The sequence below is a fragment of the Rhynchophorus ferrugineus genome, unplaced genomic scaffold, assembly GCF_030347505.1.
Source record: "Rhynchophorus ferrugineus isolate W39M unplaced genomic scaffold, kcgeb_rfMv2 rfM6, whole genome shotgun sequence".
In the NCBI taxonomy this organism is placed as follows: domain Eukaryota; kingdom Metazoa; phylum Arthropoda; class Insecta; order Coleoptera; family Curculionidae; genus Rhynchophorus; species Rhynchophorus ferrugineus.
Window position 1 is genome coordinate 44389275 of NW_027472585.1, and position 14443 is coordinate 44403717.

At 31.4% G+C, this 14443-nt stretch overlaps 4 protein-coding genes across 7 annotated transcripts; 2 read left to right on the forward strand and 2 right to left on the reverse strand.

Moving 5' to 3' along the window:
- Nucleotides 1–278: 278 nt before the first annotated feature.
- Snup (snurportin-1) lies at nt 279–1591 on the forward strand. The gene has a single exon (XM_076406880.1). It carries the CDS (start codon nt 359–361, stop codon nt 1361–1363), a length of 1005 nt encoding a protein of 334 aa, XP_076262995.1. The 5' UTR covers nt 279–358; the 3' UTR covers nt 1364–1591.
- On the reverse strand, nt 1586–4336 carry AspRS (Aspartyl-tRNA synthetase). The gene is made up of 10 exons (XM_076406879.1): nt 3886–4336; nt 3590–3732; nt 3271–3529; nt 3034–3211; nt 2888–2982; nt 2702–2835; nt 2407–2641; nt 2168–2351; nt 1920–2118; nt 1586–1855 (listed from the first exon to the last, which is right to left on the reverse strand). The coding sequence occupies exons 2-10, from the start codon at nt 3720–3722 to the stop codon at nt 1692–1694; spliced, it is 1581 nt and encodes a 526-aa protein (XP_076262994.1). The 5' UTR covers nt 3723–3732; nt 3886–4336; the 3' UTR covers nt 1586–1691.
- Nucleotides 4265–7291, forward strand: NUCB1 (Nucleobindin 1). Of its 4 annotated transcripts, XM_076406877.1 has the most exons (10): nt 4351–4498; nt 4560–4723; nt 4789–5131; nt 5188–5365; nt 5423–5554; nt 5610–5771; nt 5825–6037; nt 6097–6207; nt 6267–6380; nt 6435–7291. In XM_076406877.1, the coding sequence occupies exons 3-10, from the start codon at nt 4851–4853 to the stop codon at nt 6942–6944; spliced, it is 1701 nt and encodes a 566-aa protein (XP_076262992.1). In that variant the 5' UTR covers nt 4351–4498; nt 4560–4723; nt 4789–4850; the 3' UTR covers nt 6945–7291. The 4 variants fall into 4 exon arrangements, with proteins under 4 accessions (XP_076262993.1, XP_076262989.1, XP_076262992.1 ...); XM_076406878.1 differs by lacking the exon at nt 4560–4723 and having other exon boundaries at nt 4265–4356; nt 4849–5131; XM_076406874.1 differs by lacking the exon at nt 4560–4723 and having other exon boundaries at nt 4335–4498; nt 4849–5131.
- A 319-nt stretch (nt 7292–7610) lies between these two features.
- Nucleotides 7611–14133, reverse strand: Vap33 (VAMP-associated protein 33kDa). The gene is made up of 5 exons (XM_076406882.1): nt 13954–14133; nt 13143–13295; nt 12774–13081; nt 12152–12320; nt 7611–9361 (listed from the first exon to the last, which is right to left on the reverse strand). Exons 1-5 carry the CDS (start codon nt 14009–14011, stop codon nt 9324–9326), a joined length of 726 nt encoding a protein of 241 aa, XP_076262997.1. The 5' UTR covers nt 14012–14133; the 3' UTR covers nt 7611–9323.
- Nucleotides 14134–14443: the final 310 nt, after the last annotated feature.

A 14443-nucleotide genomic window follows, 5' to 3' on the forward strand; every position in this document is an offset into this window, starting at 1 on the left:
GACGGATATTTCGATATTTTTGTAAACTCTTATTTTTCGATATTCTGTTAAACATTATAAAAAACCAAGTACCAAAATACACTAAACCTATAAAATTAGTTGTATTTATTTAAATTAAGTATAATGTTTAAGCAATATCTTCAATTTTTTTTTAAATATTGAGAAATATATAGGGAAAAAAATATCGATATAATTGACTATAAAATATCGATATTGTTTTCAAAAATTATCGATATACAAAGTTGGATAATTATTTTTTCATACCTAACCAAGATTACTTAACCCTAAATTTGTAAAACTTCAGAAGTTTTATTTTTGATAATAATAATTTACATTTTTTGTGTACATACGTAAAACAATGGTTGAAGAACTCAAAACCTCTTGTCCAAACATAAACGGATGTGAAGATGTGGGTGTTGCTTCAGATTTTGCTCAATTATATAAAAATTGCGGCAAAATATCAAAACTTACCCAGGAAGAAAGACGACAACTATTACTAAAAGAACAAAAAGAAAAACGGCACAATTTTGTTGATCGTCTGAGAGATTTCTCCGATGTCTTTCTTGAGAGTGAAAAAATTGAAATTGTCGAAAATGTCGACGTTGAAGAGATGGATGTTGAGAACAACAGTGAACGAAAAAAACCGAGAGCTTTCCAGTTTATGAAATCTGAGTGGTTTTCTGAGATACCAGATGATTTAGAAGAAAATTGGTTATTTAAGTTAGTACCCGAAGGATTCAGAGTATTGGTTGTTGCAAAACGAAATAACACAGTTGTGTATAACAAAAAGGGTAGAGTTTTAACTGTTAAAACATATCTGCCAGGTGGAGGATTAGACAAAAATAGTGGTTTAACAGTATTAGATTGTATTTTCAACAAGACTACCAAGACAATATTTATTTTAGACTGTTTGCATTGGAACACTATGTCATTACTTGACAGTGAAACAAATTTTAGGTTTTATTGGTTAAAAAATAAGTTCGACGAACATTCTAAGCTACTAGAAACAAATAAACCTTTTAAGTTCCAAATACTTGAGTTTTTTCCTGCCCAGAGACCATTAATTCAAGATAGAATATTCGATATACCTCATATAAATAATGTTCAAGTATTATATGAAGGAATAACATTTTACCACAAGGAAGTACATTACATATTCAATGAGACACCTTTATTGGGATGGTTGTTCTCGTATATGTTGCCAGAAAAATTAGGAATTGATATACCGCAGGAGAACTTTGGAAAAATGCCAAATAATTATGAGTGCATGGAAAAATATATTGAACATTTGGAGAAGAAGAAATCTGAAAGGAGAACATGGAAGCAACAAAGAGAGGAAAGGAAGAAAATGGACGTATCTTAATTATTCACGCTATCATAAATTAGAGCTTTCTACTAGTCAAGTGTGAGGTGTGTGTGAACGTATTGTTTTTATAAAATAATATACCTTAAAATGTAAAGGAGTACTTCCACTTGCTGTTATTTTATCTGTAATGTTTTAATAAAATATCTGTGATGGTTTTATTATTATTATTATTGTTATATATATTTATATAGATTGATGGAAAAAATAAAACCACTGCACCTGTTAGTCGTTTTTCTTTATTAAATAAAATGTATTTTATTCGTATTTTCTACTCAATATTTTTGCAGCATATTAGAAAAATAACTCCTTGTCTTCTTCGGAGGAATTAAGGAGTAACTCGTTTTGGATCACGTGGGAACATCGATGTTTTTCTTACATTATCCAGTCCAAGGTATAACATAACTACTCTTTCTAAGCCAATGCCGCCTCCAGCATGTGGGGGACATCCATATTTAAATGCATCGATATAGGAAGCTATTTTCTCAATATCTATAAGAAAGGTACAAATTAATTTTAAATAAATATAGCGCAGAAAAATATTTTATTGTTGTACCTATCGCGTGGTGTTTCGCTCTTTCAGTCAGGAATTTGGGGTCATGGATCCTTTGAGCCCCACTCAAAATTTCCTCGCCCCTCATAAACATGTCATAAGAATTCGATGATTGTGGATTTTGGGGATCCGGCATGGTATAAAAAGGTCTAACTGCTAACGGGTATTTGTCCAAGATGTAAAAATCTGTATCATATTTAGCCTGAAAGTAAGTATTTTTAAATTTAATAACTGCTTTAGTAAACAATCACCTTCACTAAACGCCCTAATAATTTTTCAACCGGAGTGCTTAAGTCATCTTCCTCACCAATTTCCACACCAGCGTCCTTCAGCATGACGCGAGCTTCTGGGTATTTCAACACCAACGGTGGGTCCAAGAAGGTAAAAGGTTCGGCTGGATATTGTTGTCCGATGATGGAAATCTCATTGCTGTATCTAAAATCGAATAAAAAAACATAAATTTGAGAAGAAACAACTTATTATTACATACTCATCGCGCAAGCCTTTAAATATTTCTGTGAAAAGATTACCGATAAGCAACATGACTTCGTGATAATGATACTGGAAGGCCATTTCAAGATCCAACCCAGTGAACTCTGTTAAATGCCTGTGAGTGTTGGAATCTTCAGCACGAAATACCGCTCCTATTGTGAACACTTTCTCAAAATCAGCTGCTATGGCCATTTGCTTGTATAACTGTGGACTTTGAGCTAAATACGCAGAACCTAGAACCATTGAGATGCAGGAATTAAATATTGCCTATTAAAATACAATAATCACAAAACCTTTAAAGTAACTGACGGTAAAAACATTAGCACCACCTTCAGATGCTGCTGGGATAATTTTCGGTGTATGTATCTCAACAAAACCTTTTTTGGTTAGACAATCACGAAACAGTTTACAAACACCGGCTTCCAATCTAAAAAAATTAAGTCAAAAACATAGAAATCAGATTATTAAAAAAAAATTACCTAAATATTGCTTGACTAGTTGGAGTTCTTAAATCCAAAACTCTGTTATCCAGCCTAGTGTCTTGATTAACACGTATATTCAAAGAATCCTCATCCTAAAATAAAATATGCAATAAAATGAAAATTATTCATATAATAAATATTACCCCTGGCTTTTCTGGCCTACTAGCATCATCTATTTGAAGCGGTAATTGTGGCACAGAAGAAGATACAACCCATATTTGTGATACAACTAATTCCACATCAGTTTGTGTACATCCAGCCACTCCCGAAGGAACCTCTGCCACTTGTGCTTCAATATCCACTATGCTCTCTTTTGAAATACTTCAATAAATTTTATCATAAGTTTAAACATTATCATAAAACTGATTTGTAATACTTGCTTGCTTGAAAATTTTACCATTGACTTTGACACTGTTTCTGAAACATTTACAAGAGCCTGTGCAGTAAACTCCCGCTGACGCAAAACAATAAAGCATTGTTTCCCTCTTGCTCTAAGAGCATGTAACCTACCACGTACCCATATAACTTTATTAGCTAATGATTTATTTAATTCCTTAATGTAAGTGAAGGAACGCTTTGGTGCAGAAGGATCAGATCGTATTAATGGTAAGTTACCATATTTTCCGACAGATATATCAGCTAAAATAAATTAAGGAAATGAATAATATTTGAGATAAGATCAGTTACAAGGTTGTTTACCTTCGTCCAAAGTACTTGCGTTTTCTTTAACATTAGCGGCCTTATGCTCGGCCTTTTTTGCGGCTTTTTCTGCCTTTTTGGCTTCTTTCTTTGCAGCCTTTTTACTTTCTGTCTTTTCTATATCTTCCACCATAGTGAGAGCTCTTAATATAATTGCTTAAGTTATTGCATCATTCTTTAGTTTTTAATATAAGTTAAGTTAAAAATATTTTAAATTTATATATGTTTCAATTGCATAATTAATTATAAACTAGTTTTAATTATATATCTATATATAAGAAAAAATATTTACTTACTATTATTATTATGATTTTCTGTAAATTATACCGGCCACATGCAACTTTTCATCAATTTGACAATACGAACTGTCATTAGGTCAAGTGTAATTTTCAGAAACATATGTTTCTAAAACTTGTCAACCGTATATATCAGTCTAAACAATTATCATAAAAATAATAACTTTACGCATATGACTTCGTTTGACATAGATTTTTTTAAATTCCAATCAATTAACAAAGTTATATTCTAAATTTAATATGCTAAAAAAATAGTATTAAATTTGTTCCATATAATGCTCTTATTAGAATTACTAAATAATAAATATCTACTAATCACTGCTTAAAGGCTTTTATTACAATGAGTATATATCAAATACTGATTGAGATTATCAACCTTTAGGCAAATCTATTTATTTTTTAAATGTTTGTCACTAATATCTGTCAACCGTCATTTATCAAATAACCAAGTATATCTGGCCAACGCAAAAGGTAAACGTCAGTAATATGAATTATTGTATTTACTATTCTAATTAACCATTTGCGGTTACTGGTTTAGTTTGATTTTTTCTTATTATAAGTGAAATTCTAATTTTCGTGAAAAAATAGATGCAGTCTCTGTAGAACATATACGGTAAATTAATTTATAACTGTAAATCATTTAGCGTAAAAAAATTTTCATAATTAATTTATAGAGACAATATTGTTGATTTTTTAAATTATGTCGTGAAAAGTTTATTTAAAATAAAAGGTTATCAAATATTGAGACCTATAGTATCTTTTGAACTATATTTCCATCTGGTTGTCTTCTAAATGTAATTATAAACTTTTAAAATATCAAAATATTTATTAATACAAGGTAATATTGTAATTTATGTTTTGGCAAAATATCTATATTTACTGTTAATATTTTTTCTCAAATAGGTGTTACATTTCAGTAAATTAAAATAACAGTATATCTAATTTTGGATATCATTTATTTAGAAATGAAGTATACCATTTTGGCCATATATGTGATTTCAATAGTCATAGAAATATGTTTTGCACCACCTGTATCACAAAATAAAAATGAAGAACAAGAAGCTGACTCCAATATGGGGGACTTAGAAGATTACATGGAATATCATAGGTATCTCAAAGAGGTTGTTAAAGCACTAGAATCAGACCCTGATTTTCGACAAAAACTGGAAAAAGCTGATGAAAGTGAAATCAGATCAGGCAAAATAGCTGATGAGTTGCAGTTTGTTTCTCATCATGTTAGGACCAGGTATGTATTAATATTTTACATCAAATGTATGTTCCAAACCCATGTTTAAAAAATAGGTTGGATGAAATTAAGAGAATTGAACTGCAAAGGTTAAGAATGTTGACAGAGAAGAAACAAAAATTAGAACAAGAAAATAATTTAGTAGAAGATCCAGTTCATCATCATCTGGATCAAAGCAATCTCCATTCATTTGAGATTGAAGACTTGAAAAAATTGATAGCAAAAACTACACAGGTAATTAGTTGTATTGCAGATAACAGAGATATGCATTTGTTTGTATTTATTTTGCAGGATCTTGCTGAAGTTGATAAAAAAAGGAAAGAGGACTTTAAGAGGTATGAAATGGAAAAGGAGTATGCACGACAAGAAAAACTAAATCATACTAATGGACAAGAGAGGGAAAAGCTTGAAAAAGAATACAAAGTAATAATTATGTTGTTTAAACAGAGATGAGATAATATTCAAATTGAATTTGTAGGAGATGGAAGATAAACATAAGAAGCATGAGAAACTTCATGAGCCGGGCCACAAAGCTCAACTAGAAGAAGTCTGGGAGGAACAGGATCAAATGCAACAGGATTTTGATCCAAAAACATTCTTCATGCTTCATGATGTTGATGGAAATGGGTTATGGGATCAGGTACATTTTTTATTGTTAAATTTTAACACTCCTTCATAATAAACTATTTATAGGAAGAAGTGAAAGCATTATTCATAAAAGAACTAGATAAGATATACCAACAAGGTGTTCCTGAGGATGATATGAGGGAGAGGGTGGAAGAGATGGAAAGAATGAGGGAAAGTGTATTTAGGGAGATGGATACGAACCGTGACCAGTTTATTGACTATAGGGAATTCCTGCAACAGACAAATTCTAACGATTTTAAACAAGACCATGGGTGGCAGGTGGGTTTTCATTCTTTTAAGTTCCTGAGCTTTATTTGCTTTTTTTTTTTGCTGTTCAGACTTTAGATGACCAAACCAAACCGTATTCTGATGAAGAACTGGCTGAATATATCAGACAACATCATGCAGCTAATCAAATACCACAATACGGATACCAACAATATCCACAGGTACTGTTGGTCTATCAGGTGGGAACATCAATTTACATTCGTTGTTTTAATTGTTCCAGCCTCCATCGGGAGCCAACCAAGGAGTGTATCAACAGGTTCCGCAAGGGTACCAAGTTCCACCACAACAACAATTCCATCCTGGACAAGTACCACAAATGGCTCCACAGCAACTGGTAAGTTATTCAAGTTTTTTTTTACAAAAATCTCGATACTAAGTTTTGGTTTAGGATTTAAATACCAATGAAGTGTACCAACATCAGCAACCGCCTCAACAGTATCAAAAAATGCCACAACAGGCGATGAATAATCAAGGACAACAAGTTTACCAGCAAAATAATCCCCAACAGGGACACGCGCCCATTCAGAATCATCCACCCCAGCGACCTCCACAATATCCAAATCAACAGGCTCAACAAAACCAGCAATTTCAACAACAAAACGCGAATCAACAGTTCCAGCAACCAAATCCGAATTCTCAGCAGCAACCACCTCAAGTACCAGTGCAGCAGGCAAATCCACAGACTCAGCAACAACCGTCCAATATTCCAGTGCAGCAGCCAAATCCTCAGTTCCAACAGCCACCAAACGTCCCAGTGCAGCAACCAAATCCCCAGTTCCAGCAACAACCACCAAATGTCCCGGTGCAGCAACAATACCAACAACCAATTCAACAAAACCCTCCTCCGGTGCATCAGCAACAACAAAATCCACACCCTAATGTTGTTCAGAGCCATTAAATTTTGCCATATGTTTTTTTGGATATCGAATCAGCAAGGACAGAGTAATTTTATATTGTTTCTTTTAAATTTTTTTTAAGATCAAAAGAGTATTGATTCAAGTGATTAAGACTCTCTTTTTAGTTGTTTTACATATATGTACTCCATAAGAATATGTTTCGAAATATATATACAGTAATAAAAAATTCTTACTTGTTTTATATGTGTATTTATATATAATTTTCATTATATTAGAAAAATTTTAGTTGTGCTTGAATTTATTTAATCAGATTGTTTATAACCGACCCTTTTGTAATGTTATGTTTATTTTATGATTAAAATTAGTTAATCAATAAATCTAGAAAAAATGTGTCATTTTTCAATTTTACCAACTTTTTTCGGGTATTTTTATATACATTTTGGTTACACGTTTCTCAGCAAGAACAAGTGTCAGTGAAAAATAAAAGGAGCATCATTAAATTATGACATTTTAACGACGGTTATGCAACACATTCATTAATTCCGGTTTTGATTTTTTTTTAAATAAAATATATGAGGATTTCTATTCATCTAAACAAAATATTGGCATTGTTAGTTCAAGCTCATTATTTATTAAGTATTGTTAGTAGTAAAAATTGGGCGGTTAAAGGGGGGAAGGAACGTTATAGGAAGATAAAACTACATAAGAAAATTACAGATACCTATATTTAGCTCGCTAAAACAAAACAATATACATAGTGACATAGAAATGCTTCAATTCACCAAATCGCCTAGAAGAGTAATTAAAATAAAAAAATAATATAAGACCATTTAAAAATGCCTTCGCTTACCAAATCATAAACTCATATAAACCTTTAAAACTAACTATGCGGGGTTTATAGAAATATATTGTTCTCTGTAACAAAAAAAGAAAACACGCGAATACATATTTTAATATAAATGACTTTCAGAGCCGTTACATTTCAGCAGTATATTATTTTCGAAGCTTTCTGTAAACCCCTTCCACACCCAAAACTATGTAATGGAAACTTGCGCGGATAAGTAAGGCGCTTTTTAAATAAGGAATCGTAAACAGTTTTAAACTGGCAATTCGATTAAAATAAATCTCAAAACTGCGTATTAGTATTTTGCCAAATTTCTAATTAGAAAAAGTACATGGCGTAAGGTATTAGCAAACCGACGTGTAGTAATCATAACCAGGATAATACAATTATTACTAGTGAAACAACCAAACAAGTTACAGAGATTGGCGCGTTCATTAGAATATTTCGGAGGGATAAAAAAAACACTACTTACAATCGAAGAAGCCCGTGATCGGTCGGTTCAAATGTTCAGGCGAGTTGAGCGAAAATAGTGCTAGCTTTTAATAAGAGCGTCAAAATTAGCGAGAATCCCGAGAAGATATTCTAATGAACGGCTTTACCAGTTCACCTTGCGTTTATTAATATACATCTTTTTTACTTTCCTGGAATTTCATCAAAGCAAAATTGGGTACTAAAGGCCAGTGTGCCATGACGTTTCTGAATTTGAATTTACTTCTGTCAGTAGGACAATTCCGAAGTAGGCTGGGCAAACAGTGACAGAACGACCGACCGAAAAATTGCAGGTGGTACGTTTCAGAGATGTTTGTTTTTACATTAAACACTAATATATACAACAAAACAAAACAAATAAATAGCCTGCTTATAAGAGAATCCAACAATCTACGTTTAGTTCCAATACCCAAATTACGAAAAATTGTTTTTATTTGAAACACACTCCTAGACACCGAACTCATAGTGCAAAGTAGTACAATCCTAATTCTTTGTCAATGAATATATTCACATGTGGTTAATTTTAAATTTCGTGTCAAGTTCTCGAAATGCTCTATAAAAACCCATCAAGTTACGGTCAAAATTTATAAAATACACCGACAGAGAGAACTATCTGCCAGTTTCTCAACCGAGAGTTTTTATAGATTATGGTGACGTAAAGAAAAAACCCGAAAAAAAAAACACGTTTAAATTTACTTTAAATGTTGGCATCAAACTCGAAATACTTCCCATTAAGATTACTAAGGTTGGAGCGAGAGAGACCCACACACCTCTATCGATATTTACATATTAAATTGCCCGTTAACAGAACGACAAAGAAGGTTCCGAGGGGTTCGTCGGACGATTGGTTTCCAAAAATTACCACCCCCCTTTTAAAGTAGTACAAATAGTTAATCGTTATATAAGCTTAAGTAAAATATTAAATTAAAATACACATTAATCCCAGTGGCTGGGCGACTTAACATCGAAATTTTGTTTTATTTATGATACAGTAAATATAATGGGTAAAATTTCTATTTAGATGTATTCTTTATTTTGTATTAAATATACATTATAGGGGTGTTTCAAAGGATGACAGTTTCTTTTTTCAGAGCAGAAGTTTGCCTAAAATAGCACCAAGCACTCCTGGAAAAAAATATGGCGTTCAGTTTCGTTCGATTGGTTCGCATAGATAGAGAAACTTTAAAGGCTATCTTTAAGTTTGTAAGGTGAAGCTTCATGATATTCCTCCTTCGATGCCATTAGAAACAATTGTAACAAGTTTCAATTTTCCAATTTATTTTGAAAAAAAAAAAAGATAAATGTATCGAAGCCATTCTTACAATCAAAATTGAGTTTGAAATAAATAATTTGTTGTTTGTAAGGTGAAGCTTCTGGATATTCCTCCTTCGATGTCATTAGAAACAATTGTAACAAGTTTCAATTTTCCAATTTATCTTGAAAAAAAAGATAAACGTACCGAAGCCATTCTTACAATCAAAATTGGGTTTGAAATAAATAATTTGTTGTTTGTAAGGTGAAGCTTCATGATATTCCTCCTTCGATGTCATTAGAAACAATTGTAACAAGTTTCAATTTTCCAATTTATTTTGAAAAAAAAAGATAAATGTATCGAAGCCATTCTTACAATCAAAATTGAGTTTGAAATAAATAATTTGTTGTTTGTAAGGTGAAGCTTCATGATATTCCTTCTTCGATGTCATTAGAAACAATTGTAACAAGTTTCAATTTTCCAATTTATTTTGAAAAAAAAAAGATAAATATATCGAAGCCATTCTTGCAATCAAAATTGGGTTTGAAATAAATAATTTGTTGTTTGTAAGGTCAAGCTTCATGATATTACTCCTTCGATGCCATTAGAAATAACTGTAACAAGTTTCAATTTTCCAATTTATTTTGAAAAAAAAAGATAAATATATCGAAGCCATTCTTACAATCAAAATTGGGTTTGAAATAAATAATTTGTTGTTTGTAAGGTGAAGCTTCATGATATTCCTCCTTCGATGTCATTAGAAACCATTGTAACAAGTTTCAATTTTCCAATTTATCTCGAAAAAAAGATAAACGTACCGAAGCCATTCTTACAATCAAAGTTGGGTTTGAAATAAATAATTTGTTGTTTGTAAGGCGAAGCTTCATGATATTCCTCCTTCGATGTCATTAGAAACAATTGTAACAAGTTTCAATTTTCCAATTTATCTTGAAAAAAAAGATAAACGTACCGAAGCCATTCTTACAATCAAAATTGGGTTTGAAATAAATAATTTGTTGTTTGTAAGGTGAAGCTTCATGATATTCCTCCTTCGATGTCATTAGAAACAATTGTAACAAGTTTCAATTTTCCAATTTATTTTGAAAAAAAAAAGATAAATATATCGAAGCCATTCTTACAATCAAAATTGAGTTTGAAATAAATAATTTGTTGTTTGTAAGGTGAAGCTTCATGATATTCCTCCTTCGATGTCATTAGAAACAATTGTAACAAGTTTCAATTTTCCAATTTATTTTGAAAAAAAAGATAAACGTACCGAAGCCATTCTTACAATCAAAATTGGGTTTGAAATAAATAATTTGTTGTTTGTAAGGTCAAGCTTCATGATATTACTCCTTCGATGCCATTAGAAATAACTGTAACAAGTTTCAATTTTCCAATTTATTTTGAAAAAAAAAGATAAACGTACCGAAGCCATTCTTACAATCAAAATTGGGTTTGAAATAAATAATTTGTTGTTTGTAAGGTCAAGCTTCATGATATTACTCCTTCGATGCTATTAGAAACAATTGTAAGTTTCAATTTTCCGATCTATTTTGAAAAAAAAGATAAACTTTTATTGGACTTGGGCAAAAATTGAATTTGAAAAAGAAAAACTGTTCACTTCTCATTACTTCAGCTCCATAACCTAAAATACTTAATCAGGGAAAGCCGAAGTAGTTAAAACAGAAAGTCAATATAGTTTTTTTACGTTTTTCACCGATTCTGAATAAAAATTATCCATTTTAAATTTAATTATTTAAAAGAAAATTTAAAAAAATAATTTAAACTGAATCCCAATAGAAACAAACATTTTTCCAAACATAACAATTTAAACTCTCTACAATAAAAGCGATTTACGATTATTCAATGTTTGAATTCGCAACAACCAATCAAAGAACCGTATTGCGCCCTTATTGGGTAAAATGGTGAATAGAATTAGTGGGAATTAAAGACAATTAACAAGAACAAATACAGCTTTCATTTCACAAGAATCGTGGTAGGCCCTGAAAAGTATTTGCTTATTTTCAAAACAATATTTTCTGTTACAAATCAAGTAACCCAGAGTAGATATTTGTATGACATTAGATTTTAAAATAAGTGGTGAATGTCAACACTCAGTTATTCGTTAGAATTTTGATATACATTAGGTTCTAACGGTTTACCCAAGGAAATAATTTGAGAAGATACAAAAATGTAAGAATAATAAGAGACGTAAGGAACAATAGTGTCATTACTTATTGGTGAAAATAGGGTATCCACGAATATATTATGTATTTTCAATCAATTGGGAATTAAACGAAGTAGGTTTTGAAATGTTAACAAAAACAGTTTTTTTTGTACACATGCAGCATAACGAATAACCATTTCTGTCTTTTATTTTAGGTTTTTAGCTAATTGATAATGATTAATCAGAAACCTGTTTCATTTTTTTAAACCACTGCACAATATTTAGGAGTATATTATTGATTTATTAAAAAAATATTGATAAGATAGTGCACTAATGCAGTATCATAAAAAGAAAACACTCGAAAGTTTCTCTAAATATGCTACCAAAATATAGTAATAATCTGGTGAGTTCTGATAAAAACCGAGATTATCATATATATGCTTAAACTGAATTGTGCTAAAATAGAGAAAATTAAACATATTGCTATCCTTACCTATAATTAGAGCAGACAGCGCATAAAACAAGACCGGGGACTGTTCTGCTGGCGGGGCATACCTGTTCGGAGAAGTGAGTCCTTTCTGTTTTTTAATTACAAATATTTCTTCCTTAAGACGAATATTCTCCTGTCTCAATTCGCTTTCCGATTCTCTCAATTGCTGCACCTATTAACACGATGATCATTTCGGCATTTTTTTTACAAGTCAGTTTGAAATATATGTCCGTGTAAAGTACAAGGTAACTAATGTCATTATGCCCATAAAAACTAATTCAATCAATCATCGACACATTTTAAATCATTCAAACAGTAACATTAAGCACAGAGAATAGTAATTGGTGAAAACTTTGAACTTGTTTGTTAAAAAATTACTGGTATTTTTTATATCCAGTCTAGGAATTATTTATAATGTAGTTTAGTCAGGATGACATCAAATAATTACAATATAAATAAGCAAATATACATACAATAATGACCTTTTAACATGTGTGCTGTACTAAACCCATCCAAAAATACAACTATGCCTAGTAAAGCTTCCTTTGAAAAAGGATGAGTCATAGAAATGTATCTTTTCAATGACATCACTGATTCTAATCATATAAATATATGAATAAATTACCTCTTTCGCGGCTCTCTGTAATTCCGTCGATACGTCTCTGATAGGAGCAGTAATTTGTGCTGTTGCAGAGACAACCTCATTGTTAGTTTCGGTTGCGTTTGGTCGTTGGGTCGCCGTAGCGGGATCGGTCTCTTCCGATGGTATATCAAACACACATTTCAATTTGGAGTCCATTAACTGATCGGGACTGATTTCCTTCCACAGTGTTTCCAAGTTGGTGTCGGCCGATTCCGGGGCGAACACTGTCTGTACCATAAACTTATGTTTGTTCTTTTCAGCCGGATTGTACAAGAATGGTTGCAAACAAACTATAATAGAAACGATCGCGGTTACTAATCCCGCCCCCCAACCTCCAAGGAATTTACATACTTGCAATCTCAATAGCTTTATGAGGTTCAAGTAGTCCAGAGTTGGGACGAACACAGTATCTTTTTGGTGCCGTTGTTTTTATTTTAAACATAACATTTTTATCCGTTGGATTCGATAATTTCATATAAGCTGTGACTGGTAAAGTAAAAGGCCCTAAAAAATATGTAATTATAATTTACATAATAAAGCTAAATATAAATGAGAATTTAGATTTGTTTATAAATCAATACGCAAATCAATTCTACAAAGTAAAATTAGAAATTATATCATTGTAATTTTTATTCCTATTAGTTGTGTATTTAAAAATATCACCATTACATATAAAACACTTTTTCTTTTTATTCTCCATATTAAATAATGGTAATATCTAAAAAAATATTGATTTCTTTATATTATTTTGATAATTTAGCAAATGTGAGGCTTAAAATGTTTTTAGAACTTAAGAAAAAACATCTATCAACATAATTAAAAGCATATAATTAGTGGCTTTATTACCAATTTTACCTTGTAAATATTACAAGGAACTTTCGACTTTAACGTTATATACTTATGAATCAAATTCTTAGCTATATAATAACAGTTAAGCAAAAATGGTGGTTGCAGTAGTTTTAGGGCTTGCCGGGTGCTCAATGTCATACTAAAAATACCTCGAAAACTACCTAACCGATGCAAAATTAATTTTAAACAATGCATGATAAAATGATACGTTACAAAATGTAGAATCATCCAAGTGTAATGAAGAGTAAGCGGCCACTATTTATGATCGGCACAGAACACATTTTTTACGGCAAGAATAATTGATGATCCTCACCTATAAATTTGAGCTCATTCTGAGGCTCAATTATGAGCACTTGCTCTTGTTTCGACATAATATTAATTTAAACACTCCGAATTGATCTTAGACACACTATAAAACTTAATTTTTTATTTCTTGGGTGACAGATTCTGGTTATAAAGCAAATTCTGACAGGATAGATTAGACGCAGACGCAAAGATGGCTGACAAATTAGCGTTTGTTGCGCCATCTCTTTGTTTTTAATGTAATCGGAAGAAATCAATTTTTCCAAACGTTCAGTTAGTTGCACACAGATGGCACCAGGCCAGACATTAAACTAGTACACTTTTTAAAGAATGGATATCGTTAATGACAATGAATATTGATTGTTTGTTTTTTGAATAACAAATGTTATTAAAATGAAGTACAATAATTAATGGGGATGAAATAAAAACCTACTGCATCTAAATCAGATTTAAACTTTCACAGTTTGACACATGCAGTAAACCGAATCTTCTTAATTTAT